Source organism: Chinchilla lanigera, unplaced genomic scaffold (assembly GCF_000276665.1).
Source record: "Chinchilla lanigera isolate Chin_1 unplaced genomic scaffold, ChiLan1.0 scaffold00045, whole genome shotgun sequence".
Classification (NCBI taxonomy): Eukaryota; Metazoa; Chordata; class Mammalia; order Rodentia; family Chinchillidae; genus Chinchilla; species Chinchilla lanigera.
The window spans coordinates 12,559,683-12,572,848 of NW_004955446.1; the positions used below are offsets into that span (position 1 = coordinate 12,559,683).

General features: G+C 38.0%; 1 protein-coding gene across 1 annotated transcript; it reads right to left on the reverse strand.

Annotated features, from left to right (window-relative positions):
• Positions 1-1,148: 1,148 nt before the first annotated feature.
• On the reverse strand, positions 1,149-8,341 carry Gzma (granzyme A (granzyme 1, cytotoxic T-lymphocyte-associated serine esterase 3)). Its single transcript, XM_005392711.2, has 5 exons — positions 8,234-8,341; positions 4,662-4,806; positions 3,363-3,504; positions 2,913-3,182; positions 1,149-1,380 (listed from the first exon to the last, which is right to left on the reverse strand). Exons 1-5 carry the CDS (start codon positions 8,301-8,303, stop codon positions 1,219-1,221), a joined length of 789 nt encoding a protein of 262 aa, XP_005392768.1. The 5' UTR covers positions 8,304-8,341; the 3' UTR covers positions 1,149-1,218.
• Between the last annotated feature and the right edge of the window lie 4,825 nt (positions 8,342-13,166).

Sequence of the window (13,166 nt, forward strand, 5' to 3'; positions counted from 1 at the left end):
TGCAGTTAAAGTCCTAACTAGGAATAAAAGATTGTAGCAAGTGTCTCAAGTATCATCATAGTGACTCTCTTGTGTCCTTTCTTCTAGAATTTAGCACCAGGCTTCACTGATTACTGTAGGGCTTCTCATCCCTGAATGCATATTAGCATCACTGGGGAAGCTCATATAAAGAATAGTATATCCTGGGTACAGCCAAATATCAGTTAAATTAGATTCCCCGGAGGTGGATCTGGGTACTGGTAGTTTACAGCCTGCTGAGTCTGATGGCAGCTATGAGTGGAAACAAGAGCCTAGTATTTTACTTAGTCTAAGCTATGTTCTTCCGTTTAAGAGCTATCTCTGGGTGTGTCTGTGTGAGCACTCCCCCCATCACAAATATAAAGGATCTGATGGAAATTGAAGGAATATGTTCACTTGATCACAGATCACATCTTACAGTGGCTGCTGAGATGATGACTACTAAATTCAAAATACTGAATACACATCATGGGACTTTTTCCAAAGAGAACTTTCCACAATTCAGCACTCCTTCCCCACTCTGCAGTGGCAGCCACTGCAACCACTGCATTGATTCGATCCACTGAGGCTCAAGGGAAAAGGAAATCAAGAAATAAAGTAGATAATCCAAGACTTAAATGCAGACTCCTAAGACACAAGGCTGACTTTCTGTTGTTTCTTTTCTTAGTTGGCCAAACCCTTCATTAATATCCCCTAGAATTTAAATTTCTATTCCTCATCACATGCCTTTGGAAAATACTGAAAGTCATTATGTATTTCTGTTTCTCTCATAGACTCAACTTATTGGAAATAAATAAAAATAGCAGTTATTGATGTATAACAATGGCCTTCAAGGGCAGACTTACTTCCTTTTTGCCAGAATGCTCCAGACTGTCTGTTTCCTGAAGGATTATGGAGCCTTCCACTGTGTTTGTTATTAAAAAGAACTGATCTTAGTGTCATTCCTGCTGGGTCCTACTAGGACACTAAGTGAGTAATTCAGGAGAAAATTCCCATGACACTTGACACATAGATGACACTGGTGACATTGTTTCCCTAACCTCTCCCCTATATTATCCACAAAGTTGCCATCTGATTCTTTCACTTTGTAGATTGACCTCTGCTCATGATTATTAGCAGACAGAAACAGATACAGCAATACAGATTGATTTTATTTGTGATAAGATTGACTTGACAACAAATGAAATAAAATACAGTTATCTAAACTGTCTCCTTCATAACCTTATCTATCCAGTGAATGTATTTTTTTGAGAGACGCGTATAGACACCAGGTGCTTGAGGGACTCCACATTTCCCTGGATGGCCAAAGGAAGTGATGCCTCGGAAAACACCTCCACACCGCAAAGGGCTTCCAGAATCTCCCTGGGGAAATGAAGAAGGATGCACGTGAGATATCCTTGTCAACCATGACCAATAGCAGAATGAAAGAAATTGTACAGTGTTTAATATGAAATTAAGACCAACTGTGACTTGGCTGAAAATTAGTGCTTGAAAAATCAAAATGTTTAGAAATATTTTAGTATTCTAAAATCGATTCACTGGGTTTTAATATACCAGTAAAAACTGAAATGAAACTTATACTGTTTATGTTATGTGCTAAGTTTTAGATTGGTTCACTGCTTCCAGAAAGGCAATCCTCCTGTTTGTCATTTTCTCAAAAAGCTTAATAACTCAAAGGGTAAAACAGTCAAATTCAGATTGGTTCTTCTAGCAACTAATTGTCATCCTAAAGAAACAAAACCAAAGTAACCTCTTTTAGGGAAAAGTTGATCTTAGGAATGTATGAAATAAAGAACCATGTGATAACTTGGGGTCCTCCTTAAATAGATACATTTCTCCTGACTATTATAGTGTTTAACATCTGTAGAGCTAGTCCATTAGGCTTAATTTATCAATAGCCACTTGGGGGCATTGAGAGAATGGGGAAGGGTTGTTAAGCTTCAGTGGTAGAGGGTGACTGGTGGCACGGGGACTCATGTCTTGGGATGTGGCTATGGCCTCAGGATGTTTCATATGGGTTCCCCAAAAGGAAGTTCTGTGTTCCTAGGTATCTAAATTGGAAGGAGTAGGTAAGAGAAAGTAAAAAAGAGAAAGTGAGAGTGCTAAAGACAATGCTATCTTTGCCTGGGATTTGGCTAGCCTTGGTCCAGAAGGTGAGAAAGAATTCCTTCGAAGGACAGAGATGTGTTAATCTCTGTTAACTCCCTCACCAGGCACACTGCACCTGCTTGAGGTGACTCCAGTGTCTTTGGAGAAGGTGAGAAATTATAAGTACTCAGAATTTAAAAATCTGGGAAGTGTTTTTTTCAGCAGGGCTCTGTACTTCACCCTTCTCAGGGGATCCTAAGGTGGAGGCTTACACATTCTTTGGTATGGGTCATGCTTGGAAGGTGTCTTCTTGGGACTGAGCTCTGGTCTGGGAAACCATGGGGGCTAGCTTAAGGTCTTCAGACAGACTTGGGAATGACAGGTGTTTTAAATATGCCCAGGTTGAATGGCAGAGGAACTTCTGGGGTGGTACTCAGACGGAAGGGAAACCAAACTCCCTTGAGGAGTCCTGGCTACAGGTCTCCTGGGTTTTGTGTACATAGTATCTTTAAGGTTAGATCTACATGTGGTAATATGACAAATAAGGAAAAACATTGTTTCCTATGGTGTTTGATGTGAAATCAAGATGTAGTGGATCAACCCACGTACTAGTAGTGAACTTTTATTTTTATTGATTCACTTAAACTGAGTATATTAATTTATTTTGCCTGGAGTTTTACCAAACTTCTTAAACAAATCACTAGGACACTGTAGAAGCCAATGCCATGAAAAAACCACACATGCCATTACATTGTGTCTAGGTGTCTTACTCTAACAGCTGACATGGGGGATCTTGTTTTACTTACATGGCATGAGTCTTTCCCACCACGAGGGCTTCCGGCACAAATCATATTGAGTCCAATCACAGGATTAAAATTGTAGTGTTCTGCATTATTGCAGATTTTTCTATCTATGGTGGTGACATTGACTTCTCTTAGAACATCAGACAGAGGTGAATTATTGCTGGTCATCCCCCACCCTGCAACATGACATATAGTTCCTGGTTTCACGTCATCCCCATTGTTAGGTAGTTGAAGGATAGCTACATTTTTGTTAATTTTTGCCATTTTGTTTAGCTGTTGGAAGACAAACACAAAGAATAAACAGAAGGAGATAAATATTAACATTTTTACTTAAATTCTAGTTCAACTCACAGGGACCTCCCTCACATGAGTTTGTCTCAGTAGGGGTACAGGGTATTCCACGTTCCCAGGTTTTAGGAGTTTCTGTGACTCTAGGACCTCAAGGGTACATACCTGAAGAAGTTTAAGATCATTTTCACCTGTGTCCAGGTCAAAGCATGGATGAGGAAACTCCTTCTTAACTGATATTATCTGTTTTTCTGGTTCATTTGCGGTTATTGAGTGAGCCCCAAGAATGACCTGGGCCTTTTTTTTCCTGGAATAGACACAACACTGTTTACTGGGTTTATTCTTAAATTAGGAGCTGAGCATATTATGAATTGATCATTTTAGTTTCATCATTGGTAAATATGCTTTTTGTGGGATACTTTGTGGCTTGAGAGAACAGGTGTGTTTTAAAGGGGAAATAGCAAGATAACTTGGAATCTATTATTGTCATCCCCTTAGTTCATTGTATGTTGCTTTAACAAAACACCAAAGACTGGGTATTTTACCAAGGAAAGAAATTTTCTTTGGCTCATGATTTTGGAGTCCAAGAACATGGTGCTGGCATCAGCTTGGCTTCTGGGGAGGGCCTCATGGAGGAGGAGTGAGGGGACTGGGCATGTGTAGAGGAGCAGGTTTGTTATGTACCTGAAGCTTTGCAACTAATGTTTTTACTGTCTTTTCCCCTCTATATAGCTGATGGTAGTCTCACTTATAACATTAGAACTGTACTTTCCAGTAGAGCATATTTTATTTTTTTAATTTAAAGCATTTTTTATTGGTACATATTGGCAGTACATAATGATGACATTCATTGTGGGAAGTTGGTACATTGTACATAACCCTTTTTTCTTTTTTTTCCAGTAGAGCATACTTTGATGATAAAATGTTCTGTAAATCTGCATGTTCCAATATGGTAACTCCTCAGCACATGTGGCTACTAAGGACTTGAAATACAGCCAGTGTGTGACTGAGCAAGTAAATTTATAGTTTCATTTAGCTTTAATTAAATTTCCGTAACCACATGTGGCTGTCATATTGGACAGCTCAGGTTTTTAGAGGCCTGGGGAGAGGTTTCAAGGAAGTACTATAGTTGACAGAGGCTAAGAGATGGTTAAGGGATGAGTGGTTCCATATAGGACACAGGAAGTCACTGGAAACAAGCTTTCTCTGCTTGACGGCTGTGCTTGGGCCTTCAAGGGAGCTCTGAAAGTTGACCCTTTATGCTGCATCTAATCTATTTCTAACACCTGTACCTGAAGGGTCTTCAGAAAGAGCCTGGAACTGCTGTTTCCTAATTGCCCTGATTATTTATATGTTTAACTTCATTTTGGGCTAAAGCAACTTCCCAAAGACTTCCCAAAGACTTAAGTAATATGAAACATGAAATATCTCCACACACTTTTTAAAAAAGGCTTAAACACTTACAGGTCACAGTGGGCTGCAGTCAATACCCAATTTTGTGCAATCAAAGCACCAGCACAGATTTTTGTTTGGTCAAATTTTAGTAGGACCATGTAGGGTCTTGAATGAGGAGTCACTTCATGTCCCCCAATAATTCTTACACAGGCATCTGTTCAGCATGAAAAGGAAAATCATATCAGTCCACCTGGAAAAGCTCTTCAGGCTTTGGAAAGGGTGGAGAGCCACAGGTTGCTCTAGACCAGTAGCAGTTGCTGCAGGAGATGTTGATGACCATGAGTGCCCCTAACCCCTTCTGGTTTAGAATTAATTTGGGGAAGTAGAGGGGATTTTAGAAGTCTGGATATTTATCTTTTTACCCCAAGTCCTTATAAAAGCACAACATACAAACTGACATTGACACCTTCTGGCTATGACCCGCTTTGAGTCTTTTGATGATTGAGGCATTCCATTATTGAATTGCACTGTCCTTACTCAAACTTTGAGAGAATAACACCTATCACACCTAAGGCTTACCTTCACTTTCCAGACCAAACCACATGGTTTAAGCTGAGGCCTTTGCAGTAAGCTAAGGGAATGGTGAACTAAGTAGAGGGTTCTGTCTTAGTAAAAGTTCCTTCATGATAAGCTGGGATCAGAGAGCAGTGAGACCTAAACCCAGCACAAACCATATTTGTGGCTGAGGGACCTTGTGTCTTGGTGATGCACTCTCAGCTTGCCACCTTTTGCACCATATGCTCTTGGTTCTCCCAAAATATTTCTCCTTATAGGTGGCTGAGATTCATAGTTTTTTGAGTAGACTATAATCCTTTTTATCCCATAATTAGAGTGAATTCATTGCCAAATTCACAATAAGTTATCAATGATGGAGAGAACCTTTCCTAAGGATTGATGAGGGTGAGGGTAAGAGGAAGAGAATGGCCACAGGCCTGTGGCTTCTTCAGGGGAATTGGGAAGGCAAAATTCTAGGCTCTAGAAATAAAAGGGTAAGGAACTTACAGAAGCCAAAAAAACCTCAGCCACATTCCAATTTTGCCCAGGTTGAGTCATATACAGATAATTCTAAAGGTACATTTTTGGACTTTCTGGGATGCAGAAATCATAAACTCAATAGAACACTTGTAGGGTTCCATGTTTGTTTAGTTGAGCACATATATCAGCTTCAGGAATAAGTCCGTATCTGCCATCAACCACTCTTAGAAGAGTCTGGGGTAGGGTTGAGGTAGGTGAGGAGGTTTTAAAAATTGGTATTTTCTGGTTCTCACATTTAAATTTAATCAGAATTTCTGAGGCTGGATCTGTGATGTCACTATTTTAAAAAATGTCCTCCAGATTATTCTACTCTGTAGAGGGTTGAGACCATTAGCTCAGAGCCTCAGGTCTTGCTTTGCTATTTGTTCTCCTTGTGGGCTCACCTTGCTCTCTGCAAACAGGAAACAAAGTGGAGCAGAGCAAAGAGCTTTTGTTGTTGCTTTTGAGGGTAAAATATGCGTAGATTTTTAAAAATAATCCATCTCCTCTTCAGGAGGATTTAACATGCCTCAGTATGGTCAGTCGTACGGCACGCTTGTAATATGCCCATCCTTTAGTCTCAAATGTCCTGCAATCTTGTTTTTTTTCACCTTTTATTTTTAAAAGTAAAAAAACTAACAAAACAACAATGAAGGCAAAATCAAAACAACACAAAAACAACAAAAATGATACATGACCTCAAAACAAAATGATAGGAATTTACATGGTTGCTACATTTGATACTGTTATCTTCAGCAAAGTTGCTCAGTCTACCAGACCTAAGAATATATGATTGATCAAACAATCAAAGACGGTAACAAGTAATAAAAAAAAACATTGGAAATGATGCAGAGCTTCATCATACAAGATGGTAGGAGTTCAACTATGGTTCTTATGCTGCATATTGTTGTTTTCAGATCAGTCATTCTGATTACCAAATTCAAACGTGCAAAATTGGTCAAGAAAACAAGAAAATTTTAAGCATTGACTTCCTTTCAATAAACCACAGACATCAGCAATACACCTATTCCAGCTGTCCTTATATATACATATAAATTTTGTTTTTCATTTAAAAAAATTTACACTTTCTTTTTAGCTTTAGGAGCAAGGTAAACCAGAGAACTTCTTGGGAAATTCCTGGCATTTGTCTTATTCCATAAGCTCTGCCTACCATTTTTACCTCCAAATGCTGATGGGTCCTGGGGAAAATCCCTGGCTGCCTCCATAATTATCAGGTGATTTTACCCCAGCCCAATGGTAACCCTTACTTCCTACTAGGTTCTTCAGAGAAAATATAGAACTACTCAGAAGCTACTGTGTCTCCCTTCCAGTGACAATGTTACAGATGTTATAGGATTTCAACTCCCACAGGTAGAACTCACACAAAAGCAGGGATATTGGTTACCTTTTAGTAACTTTACAGAAAATACTATAGCTTTCCCAAAGAATCCCTCTGAGGACTTTCCCAATGTCCTGATATATCCCAGAGAGAGGCTAGAGAAATACTGTAGTTACTGAAATTCTAATCATTTTGTATTCACTTCTGGTGTCCAGTTCAACTTTGTCTTTTTTTTTTTTTAACTATAAAACTTTCTGTGCATTTCTGCAGAAAGGAAGGTCGAACTTATAACTTGCACTGCAAAAGGGAGCTTTAAAAGTTAATATTTTTTTCCTTTAGGACGATGGCTTCTCCATATTTCTTCAAACCTAGGGCACAAACCATCATCCGCACCTATCCTCAGCCCAGAGGAATGGGCTTTGCAGATGCTGGCACCAGGAGTTTAAAGTTCTGTTTCATGTCCTTAGGCAGGGAAGGGAAAGGTCTGGGTCTAGGAAGGGAAGGAATAAGCCTGAACAGGTGTATTGTCTCACTGTACCTCCTGCCCCTCCCTTGTTATGAAAGACCCTGACAGCTACATATGATAAGGGGGTGATTTGAGGCAAATGGGTTCCTCCCATCTCTGTGGAGGTAGCTTTGAATAAATCCTTTTCATAAAAAAAATCTCTCCCTGGATTTGGTCAGAGGCAAGCAAATGAACCTGAGTGTGTGAACCTCTGTGACTGGTAACAAGCTGGCTAAGGCACCACTATTCTTTTCCTGAAAGGTAAAGAATGTTTATATGTTTTGTATGTTTGCTTGCTCATTTAAAATTTTTTTTTTGAGACAGGGTCTTGCTATGTAGATGAGGCTGTTCCTTGAACTCACTATGTAGCCCAGGCCGTACTTAAAATCTGCAATCCTCCTGCCTCAGGCTCCTGAGTGCTGAGATTATAAACTTGCTCCACCATGCCTGGCTGTTTGCTCATCTTTATATTGTTCTTAGTAATTTTTAACTTACAAATTGGCTGCAATAAGCATTAGTGGTTCTGTTATCTTTTGGAAAAAGAATACAAAGAAGAAAGGATTTTTCTTTTAAAATGAATTCAGAAACATAATTTTAAAAAAAGCTAAACATTTTAAACTTGGCGAAGATAACTCTTTTGGCATAAAGAACTGCTATAAAAAGTCATTGAAAGTAGGCTTCACTTTGCTTGGTGATCATGAAAATAGCAAGAATCAGTCTTACCTTCAGGAATTAGTAGAAGAAAAATGACAATCGAGAGAGAAGATGCCAGCAGTGCATAGGAGTTCCTCATTGTGGCTGGTGTTCCCACATCAATCAGAAGGAAAGTCAATGTTTTGTTCTCAACTGGCCCACCCTATATAGGAGAGTACAAAGGATGTGGTTTCCTCTCTTTCACATTTCAGAGTTTTGCACTAGGAAATGAAACACAAGCTAGAGCAGTGAATAATCACTCAGTGCCAGTGGGCATCCTTTACTTTCCTAGGGATGCTAAGGGAAAGCATCGTAAGTCTGCAGGGTTGGTGGGACCAAGGGGACTTTGTTACCCGTGGAATATAGCACACAAGAAGAGACTGTAAATGTCTCAGCTAAGACTTTTTCACCAGCAGCAATGTTATCTTCAGTATTCAGGAATGGGAGCTCTTTGAAGATTTAGAAATCAAAGCTTTAGAAAAGTCCTAAAATTGGTCACCAGTCAAGTTACTTTCTGGCTATCTCCTTGGGTTATTTAAGAATTAATAAGTCAAATGCAAGTGGAGATCAGGAGGGAAACAGGTACACAAAATGATGTTTCTGTTTTTCCTCTTAGCTTTTCCTGATGTTTCTATTTTTCCTCTTAGCTTTGTGGAGAATAGTTTATCACGAATCAGCCTGGAATCTGGGGCTGGTGTGGGCACGTGAGTTGTTCGAATAGGGGCTGTTGGCCCTTTTTAGTCCTATTCTTGTGCTTTGCCTGATTGTCACAACTCTAGATACTGCAAATATCCTTCTGTAGCTGAGAGGGAAAGTGGGAATTAGACATGACTAATTTGTTCTGATACTGGGGGATATCTCACTAAAAAAGAAGAATCAACCTCAGTTCCTGGAGGAATAGAATGGGGCAAGCTTTCCATTAGAAATGTCTTCAGCTCTTTTTTTGAGGTCAGAATGTGGTCTTTATTATGATATGTATGATTCACACATTTTGTCAGGATGTCTGGTTTTCAACCAACTATCTTTATGGTTGATACCGTGATAACTTCAGACCTAGTGATTCCTTCTTTAGAAATCAACACCCTCATGCTTTCAGAGCTAGTGGTTACTTTTAGAAGTCATATAACCTCAGAAGGAAACCCTGCTGAGACCCCTGTGTTTCTTTTATGCAGATCTCATGAGTGCATCAGAGTTTCATCATTTTTGGTAATAGCAGTGGGGTACTGCTTCTGGTTTTGATGAGTAATTTCGTGCAGAGTTTTTAAAAAGTCAAATTTTAATTGAAAGTACCCACTGCAAAAACTTGAAAGGAAACATTGACAGTATTGTTTCAATGTGACTGTGGCTGCTATTCCTACATTTATATGGACTTTTAACACATTTATAAGACATAATTTGTACGCCATAAAGTTCACCCATTAAAAGTGCACAGCCTGATAGTTTTTAATATATGTACAGAGTTCCACAGTCATTGCCTTTTAATTCTAGAACATCTTCATCACCTCAAACACACTTGTAACCAGTAACTGTCACTCCAATTAGACAACCTCTAAATTTTCTATCTCCCAAGATTTGCCTACTTGGGACATTTCAGATAAATGGAATCGTATAATATGTAATCTTTTGTGACTGATTTTTTCACTTAGAATGTTTTTGAGGTTTGTACACATTGTAACATGTATCATTACTTCATTTCTTTTTATTGCCAAATAATGTTTCGCTATATGGCTATAGTACATTTAATTTATACATTCGTGAGTTGATGGGCATTTGGTTTATTTCTTGTCATTAGCTATTTAAATATGCCTCTGTGACAATTCTTGTACAAGTTTTTATGTGAAATTTTATTTCACTTCTCTAGTTTTATACCTGAAAGTGAAATTACTGAGTAACTTGGTAATTACACAGTTACTATATGTTTAACATTTTCAGGAGCTTCTAAACCATTTACAAAATGGTTATATCATATTACATTCCCACTAACAATGTATAAGACTGAATTTTTCTAAATTATTGCCAATATTGATAATGTATCTTTTTGATAATTGTTATTTTAGTGGGTGTGAAATAGCATCTCATTGTGGTTTTGATTTGTGTTTCTCTAATGACTAATGATGTTGAGCTTCTTATGTGCTTATTTCCCATTCATGTATCTTTGATGAAATATCCTTCTACTTTTAAATTCAGTTATTTGTCTCTTCAGTATTGAGTTATAACTTTTTAAATATACTGGATACAAGTTCCCTGTTACATATATAATTTACAAATATTCTCCAACTCTGTGGGTTTTCTTCTCTCTTTCTTGGTGATGTCTTTTGAAGTGCACAATTTTTACATTTTGGTGAAGCCTCACATGTTGATCTTTTATCTCTTGTATCTTTGGTGTCATAGCTAAGAAATCATTGACAAATTGAAGATCACAAAAATTTTCTCCTGTATTTTCTTCAGAATGTTATTATTCTATTTTGTTTTTATATTTAGGCTTATGCTTTGAGTATGTTTTTGTATGCTGAGTTAAGTTTTGTGTATGGTTAAGGTAGCAGTTCAACTTCATCCTTTTACATGTGAATACTCATTTGTCCCAGCATTATTTGTCAAAATAATTCTCCCCTCATGAAATTGCCTTGACTGTTTTGTGGAAAATCAGTTGACCATAAAGGTTAAGGTTTATTTTGTGGACTCTCATTTCTACAACATTTATGTGTATGTCTGTCTTTATGGCAGTACTGCACTGTCTTCATTTCTATAACTCTAAAAAGTTTGAAATTAAAAATTTTGAGTGTACTAACTTTGTTTTGTCCTAATGCCCTTTTCCCACATTGCTCTGACCGTTAAAAGTTAAATTAAAAATTGTGTATACAACTGTTTGTTTATACTCTTGGGAAAATCTTAAGTTTGTTCCAACATGAACAAGCTATTACAATTGCAAGCCAGCAGTACTCAAAGTGTGATTTGTGGACTTGTAGGTGGTCCTGAGACTCTTTCGGGGACCTATGAGGTTAAAACTATTTTCATTATAATACTAAGATGTTTCCCTTTTACCCATGTGTTGACATTTATGCTGATAGTACAAAAGCAATGATGATTAAAATTCTGGTATGTTAGTACAAGTCAGTGCAGTAGCACCAAATCATATTGCTCATCACTGTATTCATATTCAGGCACTGTAAAAAAGCCAGTTTCATTCAAGAATGTCCTTGGCATAGCACTGTTAATTTGGGGGGCTTCAACAATCTTTACCCTCTACTAAATGTCTTTCACATTGTATGTGAGTAGAAGTATGCAAAGTGTGCACAGAACCCTTTGGTTGGATTCTGAAATACTGGAGTTCAGAATAAGCCCTATATTATTCTTCAGGAAAAAGCACTAGAGCAGTTTGAGTTCTGAGCTGGTCTCTCTTTATGTGGAATACTATTTTTACTTGAAGTAATTCTGATGAAGTATGACTATTCAGACATTTCTCAAATATGAATTAAGTGAACCTGGCACTTTAAAGAGAGCAAGTGACATTTTGTTATTGCAAATGATAAAATTAGAGCTTTCAAATGAGAGTGTTTTTTTTTTTTTTTTTCTTTTGAAAGCTTATGTCTATGATAAAGAGTAGACAGATTTCTAACACTTAAAGACTTTCCTGATGAGATGGTCATGGTATTAATAAATACAGGTTTTAGAAACTATTTAATGAAATGTGACAGCATTTGGAAAAATATAACTCACAATACCAATATTTTCCAAAAAGTAATAATCCATGCTGTTACATCCATTTGTGCTTGAATTTGCTATATTCTTTCTAGTAAAGTAGTGAATGGGCTATTTGGGAAAATGGTTGAAATTATTTTAATTAGTTATACATATATTTATTGACTATCCTTAATATCAGATGTAATGCTAGATGCCAAGAAAAAGAAGCAAAGATGAATAACATAAATTTTATCTTGCCATTTTGGATCATAGAAGCTAGTAATGAAGAAATTTCATAAGTATATGAAATAATTTAAAATCTTCATAAGTACCACAGAGGAGAAAGTTGGGTGCTAGAATGGGGAATACTAGGGCCAGACTTCTTTTGGAGAGTACTTAGGACAGACTTTTCTGAGCGGCTGACATTTAAGCAGAGATCTGCAGGATATAAAGGAGTCTCCTCTGTATCATCCAGTGAGTGTGTTAGTGGATGAGTATGGGTGCCCATGGGGGTGGAAACATATGAGTGTGAGTGTGTGTATGAGGGCAGGTGAGTTGGGAGTGGAGCCAGTGTATGTGAGGAATTAAGAGCAGAATGCCTGCAGGCTTGCGTGGCATGTGCCAGGCACACGAGCCAGCACACCTAGGACCTAGCATGTTGTGGTAAAATGTTCGGATGTCTTTTTGAAGTAACTGAAAAGGCCTCTGTTAGAGTATATTTTATTTACACAATTTTGGAACTAGAAAATACCCTTGTCCACTCTGCATAGTGACAGATGAAGGTTATCTGAGTTCCAGAGAGCTTGTGTTTTTTTTTTGGTACCAGAAATCAAACTCGTGACCTTGCACATGCCAGGCAGGTACTTTGCCATTGAGCTATCTCCCCAGCATCTGTGTAGTTTCTTCAAAGCCCTATTGAGTTGTAAGTAGAGCAAGTCAGGACTTCCAGGCTGAGTTCATTGCTCTCGCACCCTTCCCTTCAAGGCTGGGGAGAGCACTTCCGTAGCTGTGTTTTTTCTTTAAGAAAGCACAATCCACTTTGGACAAGTTATCCATGTCCTCATCAGGATAACTGCTCAGGAGTGAAATGCTTTACACATAGCAGGTCTTCAATATTTGGAGTCGTCTCATCACACACAGAGAGACATTTTGGTGTGTTTTAAAGAAGAAGGAATTTAGGCTTAAAGAGGGAAGGAGAAAAAAGAAAAATTGTGAGGCCCTCTGAGATACTGTATGGACTGTACCCTGAGTGAAATAAATATATAGATGACACACTCTCTAA

Excerpts from the sequence above, each read along its gene's own strand:
- Gzma (XM_005392711.2), bottom strand. The coding sequence starts at position 8,303 with ATGAGGAACTCCTATGCACTGCTGGCATCTTCTCTCTCGATTGTCATT. Across the intron at positions 4,807-8,233 it reads TCTTCTACTAATTCCTGAAG|ATGCCTGTGTAAGAATTATT; the intron begins GTAAGACTGATT and ends CATGCTGAACAG. Across the intron at positions 1,381-2,912 it reads GTGGGAAAGACTCATGCCAT|GGAGATTCTGGAAGCCCTTT; the intron begins GTAAGTAAAACA and ends TCATTTCCCCAG.